Source organism: Pseudochaenichthys georgianus, chromosome 13, assembly GCF_902827115.2.
Source record: "Pseudochaenichthys georgianus chromosome 13, fPseGeo1.2, whole genome shotgun sequence".
Classification (NCBI taxonomy): Eukaryota; Metazoa; Chordata; class Actinopteri; order Perciformes; family Channichthyidae; genus Pseudochaenichthys; species Pseudochaenichthys georgianus.
Window position 1 is genome coordinate 35,902,332 of NC_047515.1, and position 7,225 is coordinate 35,909,556.

General features: G+C 42.7%; 1 protein-coding gene across 2 annotated transcripts in view; it reads left to right on the top strand.

The window, feature by feature from the left end:
• Positions 1-6,698, top strand: part of kirrel3b (kirre like nephrin family adhesion molecule 3b) — a 201,863-nt gene extending 195,165 nt beyond the window's left edge. For both annotated transcript variants that reach the window (XM_034097898.1, XM_034097899.1), the window contains exon 16: positions 2,116-6,698. In XM_034097898.1, the coding sequence (XP_033953789.1) occupies positions 2,116-2,577 (462 nt within the window). In that variant the 3' untranslated portion in view covers positions 2,578-6,698. The remainder of the gene's footprint in view (positions 1-2,115) is intronic.
• Positions 6,699-7,225: the final 527 nt, after the last annotated feature.

Here is a 7,225-nt window from a genome sequence, read left to right on the forward strand (position 1 = left end):
TGGCAGATTGTACATTCATCTCCCTTTTTAATGGCTGATATGCCGTCTGCAAGTGAAGGCCACCTTGTGTACTACAAGGCTCCATTCGTTGCTCTCAGCACTGTGTTGTGGATTGTTTTGTGAATTCTCTTTATTGCACTCCCTTTGTCAAAAGTAGAACAGTTGTTTTTCTAAACACATCACTGGGGAAATAAACCCACTTCTGTAAAGTCACTGCATGTAATAAATAGTTGCAATCACATATTATATTGTGCAAAAGTTTAATTTAAACAAACTGTTGTCACTAAATCCTCCAAAGAATCCTCCAAAGAAAACTTGGTAACAGTCTCCCTGTACTTTTCCTCTGTTTCAATATGTACATAAAGATGCTGTTAATGTTATTCCAATATAAGGCGAAAGTGTTTACTAACCCTGAATAAAACCCCCCTCTGTGCTTTTCATGTATCGGTGAATCAAGCACAGCACATTATCTCAGCAGGTATGTATTCCACCTTAAACCTGTATGCTTGTTGGCAAGACTGTAGTTAACTCCCACACTGACTTAAATCCAACAAACAGGATTTCACCATTCTGACTTTAAATGAGGCTGTAGGAGCCCCATGTAAGGTCTCTATTTATTATATGTTTATTATTATGTAATTTTTGTCATTTTAAGTGGTGGGTGTGTTCGCTTGAGGTTGGGCGGTTATCTGCTTTCACCTGTTTCTTGCCGTTGACACAGAGAGGGAGTGAGGCTGGGTGTAATATTTTTTGTTTTGGACCCATGTCAAGCCCCTTTTTTGGACTGCCTACAGCTGCCATAGAGGGAAAATGTCCATTCAGACTCTTCAGTACACCTAGGCTTATCAGCGCCACAGGAACAAATTCTGACCTGTTCATTTTTTATCCAAACCAATGTTGCCGTTGGCTCTCTGGAGTGTGCTTTTGTTCTGTTTGCCTGCTTACCTTCTCCCTCCGGGGCCGGATTTGTTTGATCCGAGTCATTGACAGCGTGCAGTAGGGGAGAGCAGAGGGGGGGACCGAACGAGTACGAAGGCCAGACGCAAACAATCTCCCTGTCTGCTGTCTGATAATGACAAGCATAACGACAATCCTCTCGGGCCGTCTCTCTCATTTCCCCTTTCCAGCAGTCTGCCTTTGGGACTTGCCACCATGCTCACTATGCATGACATTCATATACATTCACAGGAAAAACACACACACACTCTCGTGCCCTAACTGGACCCTTAGCAACAGCACAGTGTCTGAAGCCGAGCAGACAAACACGTCGCACAGCTGTAGCCTCAGAAGCCATTTCAGTGCAAACATGAAATGGCAGACACTAGAATCCGTTTTGGTCCAATTAAAGCTGGTATGTGAGTGAACTTTGCAGTTACACGTTGGATGCTAAACTATGAATCATCAAGGCCCGCTTAATTAGCGGGAAACATGATTTTAAGGTTAGCGTGGGGGCTGACTAAATCCGTTTTTTCTCCCGATGTGCACGGCAGCCTGCTTATTTATTCTGACATTTGAAAGGTAATGACTGCCAGTTTGACCTTGGCTCCTGTTGAGCACTGAGACAATTACACGTGAATGCATATAAACAAAGGCATGGTTTTTCCTTTTCCCCTCTTTTTCCTATATTAAATTGCTAATATGGATTTAAAAATTCCATTAATAGGGACGCCGCAAGTCTGAAATGGTAGAGCTGGTGGCCCATTGGCTCCTCCCTGCTGAGACAGATGCAGGTTTGAATCCAACCAGCGGTCCCTTGAAGGCTTTATATGCACCAAAGCTATAGCCTAGTGTTGGCAATATAAAACCACAGGCTCCTTTTACACTGCAACACAAAATATACTTCATTAAGACATCAAAATACATTAGAATAGTGCAAGAAGAAATAAACATTTATGGTGCAAGGGAAACAATAGAGTAGGGCTGATGTGGCTCAGTGGGTTAGTGCGCTAAGCGTCAGATCAGGGGAGCACCGGTACAATCCCTAGTGTCCACTTTGCTTTGGGTAAAGCGTATAATAAGTAACAATGTACCGTAATGTAAACCAGGATGAAATAAAAACAGAATGTAAAAGTATGTGGAATTAAGAACATGTTGTCTCTCCTGTGTTTCCAATAGGACCCCACAAACGGCTACTACAGCGTCAACACCTTCAAAGAGCACCACACGCCCACCATGGCTGGGAATCAGGCCGCTGAGGTGAGGAACCCCACCAACACAGGGACCCTGGGAAAGCAGCGGGTACCAACGGGCATGTCCTTCACCAACATCTACTCCACCCTGGGAGCCGGACCCAACCGCCTCTACGACTACAGCCAGCGCTTCGTGCTGGGCATGGGCAGCAGCTCCATCGAGCTGTGTGAGCGGGAGTTCCAGCGCGCCTCGCTCAGCGACTCCAGCTCTTTTATCGACACGCAGTGTGACAGCAGCGTCAGCAGCTACAGTAAGCCGGACGCCTACGTGCAGTTCGACAAAGACAGCAAAGCGTCCGCCTCCTCCTCCTCCCACTATTCCCAGTCCTCCTCGCAGAACTCAGACCTCACCCGGCCGCTGCAGAAGCGCATGCAGACCCACGTCTGACCACCTGGGAGGCAGAGCGTTTGAACGGTGGTGTACAAAGCAGCCGGGATTGTGAGACTGTGACAGAATCAGCTACAGCAACAATGTTACTGTTACCTCTGGACGCTTGAAGACGCATGGGGCTGGCTGGCTTTCATACACCGTCTGACTTGTTCAGACTTCTCAGTGTCCCCAAAAAGTGGATCGAGAAGCCTTATATTTCCCTCAAACTAAAACCATCACCCACCTCTTTTTAGAACCCAATCAGAATTGTGCCACAGAGAGGTTATTTGCCAACACAAGATATTTTTTGTAAATAATTTGGACATTCCTTACTCAGTTTCTGCTGTGGAATTGTGAGCAGAGGGCAGCATTACGACACAGGCTTTGTGTGACAATCAGCCCCCCTGGCAAAGACCATTCTTGCCTTTTGAAGATTGTCATTCAGAAAAAGTGGAGTTGTTGTTATGAGAGTTGAAACACAAACATCACGATAATGAGTGTGAGCCAACGTCCTGCTGCTCTCTTGTAGTTTGAAGCACACCAATGAATGTGCATGTGGTTTTCAGTTGGTAATGCAATAACTCGTTCCTCTCCCACCTTCTGTTCAAACACTATTTTAAGCTTGGCTTGTTAAAACTCGTCTCTTGTGTAGGTGGGGAAATGAAACGTTCTCCGTGTGGCCACAGACGTCTTGAACGTTTAGAAAAGGACTGCTCGTTCTCTCAGTATCTGGGCCACAGTGCCGGGAGGGGCTGAGATCTCGTTTTAAATCCCCGAGTCATTACTTTACTGTGACACGAAAAGAAAACCAGTGTATATACATGACTGTAATTTATTTTCTAGCGACTCTGATTTCCCTCATGGAGGACCTGAAATGAGACGGCCTCTTCGTGTCCGGAACGACTTTGCCTTGAGGGTCTGTTTGATCTGTGTCAATACAAACTTTGACTAAGAGAGATAGACATCAGCTGTTCTGTTGACGGGGAGCTGAATCGTCCGAGGTGTTGCCGCCTAATCCAGCTCCGAAGCCGGCAGGAAATCCCACAAACTGCAACATGAGTTGTTTCTCCTGTGAGCTCATCAGCCATACTCTTGAGGGTACCTGTCGAATGAAATGTAAACATTATATTTGATCTGAGCTTCTTGTCGTGCGGTCATCCCATTGCTATAGAGTCAATATCACTGTTGACGCTGGAGCTTAGTGCGCCCTGACTGTGAGCCTACCTGTGATCGTGCCGGTCATCGGGGGACATTTAGAAAACGTGTTTTATTTTGCTCTCTGCTGTTTATCTTTGGCTACTGTGGAGCTGGTGGTGTCACACTGATTCTCTTCAGTGCATCCTTTGGTTTGTTTATGTTTCTGTTCTGCACTGTACAGTACGTGACATATATGAAATCTGATCTTTTGTTTAATCACTGACACTGTATCTGTTTTTGGTTGAGAGGAGAGACGGCAGTGATTTAACTTGCAGCTACAAACACTCGTACTTTACGTAACATTTCAAAGTGAGCCAGTTGTCAGAAGTGTCGTAGTCGAGCAGCGTGCATTTTTGAATGGAAAAACAAAGTAATGATGGGGAGTGATGTATCTTTGCGGTACTGAACACTGGGAATCCTTTCTGTGTGCAGAGTGCAGATTCTGTGGGGAACGGGTCAAACCATGTCAACCTAAATGTAGACCTCGAGATGACGTTAAAATCGTTGTTTTCTTCGTGTTAAAGAAGACCCTGTGGTTAAGGCAACTCTTTACAGCAAACAAATGTCATTTTTTGCTTTTCACTTTAGTTTTTAACCATTTAAAGCCTCATATCTCAAGGTCCGTTTAAGAGAAATGTTATGACAACAGCTTGTTATTGTATCTAGTATTTGAAAGGTAGAGAGGATTAGAAAATAGCAGCACAATACTTCAAACTAAATATGACAAAGAGAATATTAGGTTTCAATTTATCTTATGTAATAAGATAGTTAAGTATCTTCCGTAGCGGAGCATTCAATGGGGATTTAGTAAGTGTAAAATAAAAAAACTAATAATCAAGCACGGCATTTCAAACAAAAGCAAGTCGTTGTCGTAAGCACTTTACGTTTGATTATATTCAGGGCATTTGAATGGGCTTTTCCACTTGAGTGGCAGTGGTTTGGACTCTCATTTTACAAATGGATTGGCGCCCATTGTACAGCTTAAGACAAAAAGCTCTGTTTCATCGCTGATAATCCAGCTTGGCACTTAGCAGACTGTGTATAAATCTCTTTCTCTTCGTATCATTTTTCTTTTCTTTCTCACTCGGATTCACTATATTAAATCTCGCAAAGCCACGTGGCATCGAAACTGTACCACAGACAATCATTTCCCTTTCCAGAAATGTCATCAACTTGACTTGTTTCTCGCAAATTCCAAGAAAGGCCTGTGTGAGCAGTTTCTCTTCCCAGATCTCACGGGGGGAAACCTCTTACTCTGTACACGGAGCACACGGGAGGCTATGGCATGAGAAGCTGAGCTTAGCTGGGACAACTTTGAAGTGAGTTGCCGTAAGAGGTTCACCCTCAGCCCTTCTGAGGGATGAGTTGCCCAGCAATATATTGCATTAGGCACCGTGATGACTGTCAAGTATGCCTGCACCATTTTTTATATATATTTTCCCAGCATTTTTGAGTGCAGGATCAAATTCATACCTTATTTCAGAAGGAGTCAATTACAGTTTGATCTAGTTGGCATGGGATGGGATTCCCTTTTTATTTTATTTTTATTATTTGCATATGTTATGCATCCTTTTACATCCGCAGCTTCAGAATTCAATCATATTGACCGTTCAGTTTCCAAACACTTAGCCATTCTCTGTCAAAACAAAACAATGTTCCTCTCCAAAGGCTCCAGTCTGACTTATCTGATGCCGCTCCGCACTGATCCAAACGTAATGCATTTTCCCAGTCCAGGGAATCTGCACACTGCACAGCAAACAGATACATATTTGATAAGCCAACCTTCTGTCCCCCCCCATGGCAGCAGCTACAGTGGGCATGAGTGTACCACAGGATGTGTGTGCCACGTCCGTCTTTGGGAATTAAAGCCCATGTGTGTGCCGCGCTCACCTGTGGACACTCGGCATGTTTGCCTGGCTACAAGCGCCGCACAGATGCCAGGGCATAACAGATGAATAAACACAAAGACCCGGGACAATTACAAGGGGGTGCTGCCCTTTACTGATAAAACAAAGCAACCCATTCAGAGCAGAGGCAGTCTATTTCTCCGAGATGCTAAACGACTAGCATGCAGTGCACTGGATATCTGAGACAGGTGTGAGCAGTGTGAAGTGAAGACGTGTTGGTACTGTAGATGTTTTTTATTGGCTTCTCTGCCCACTGGCTGTATTATATTTGTTTACTTACTGCACAAAACTTTTTGCTTGGTCTGAATAAACTGAAGAAAAAAAAATCGATTAGAAAATGCTGAACATTAGTACTGCCAATATCTCGCCTATGCCTGCAAAGGGTGGTTTACATGAGGCTTTTGAAGTCTCCCTCGTTGTATGATAAGTGTCACTGTCCTTGAGGGAACCCATTAGGGAAGATGCCATTCTGAACATTGAATTGATCATGATAACCCTTTCTTTACTGTGTAAATGCTTTCTCTCACTGTTTCTCTCTTTCACTTATTTTCGGTTCTACCAATCAATACCTTGTTAGTACTTTGATACCATACTGAAAAAGGGGCCTGGATTAAATAGTATTTGCAAATAATGATCTGAGTTTGCAGGGCACAGCAGAGATGTGTCTCGACGTCCTACGCTAAGTCGCAGAAGGCTGACAAAAATCACGTAAAATCCTTCGAAGGTCATATGAATATGCTTCTGTGTGAATGTGTGGTTGAAGTGTTCTTCATGCCAGATAACGCAAACTACTTTGCAAATGCTACATGACCCAGGTCTGAACAAGTACTTAACTTAGATGGTCATTTTGAGAGTTTGTATAAATAGTGATCCATAAGCTTAATTGTAATAAAAAAAGACAACATGTACATTCTACTGGGTAAACCACTATTTTCAGGCAGTGGCCCTCTGTATCTAAGAAAAAAAGAAAATGGTTGTATTATAAGTGTACTGGTCTGTGAATCTATGATGCTTTTGCTCTGTATATTTGGAGAATAAAAATGATGTTTGAAATTGTGTTTATTTTGTACTCTTGTCTTTAACTGAGGATGAATGAACAGATTGGAGAGCGGGATGAACATTGGATGCTTTTGCTACAGGGATATAATTAAGAAGTTTAGTAAGAAAATAAGACTGCATTCACAAACTCAAACACTTTGCCAAGGTCTCACTGAAAGGGAGTTATATTTTTAGATTGGATATATTTCGGTTTTACTCTAGTGCTGTATATACTGTATATTATTTGTAATGACCAACTTTTGGTAAAAGAAACCTTACTAATCATTAAAACTAAAAATACAATTCAGTGGAAAAATATAAATCATTAATAACCAATGTGAGACCGAAAGGGGGAGAAAATATGTGATTTCAAACGTTGCGTTATTTACAAGTACTACAATAAAGCAAAAACAAACCAACCGAGAACCAGATTTAAAATTAAACCATATTATGGTCTGTTTGCTTGAACTCAGTACTTGTTTGTTTTTTCAACACACGAATTATAAAAAATCAACTAAAGCATT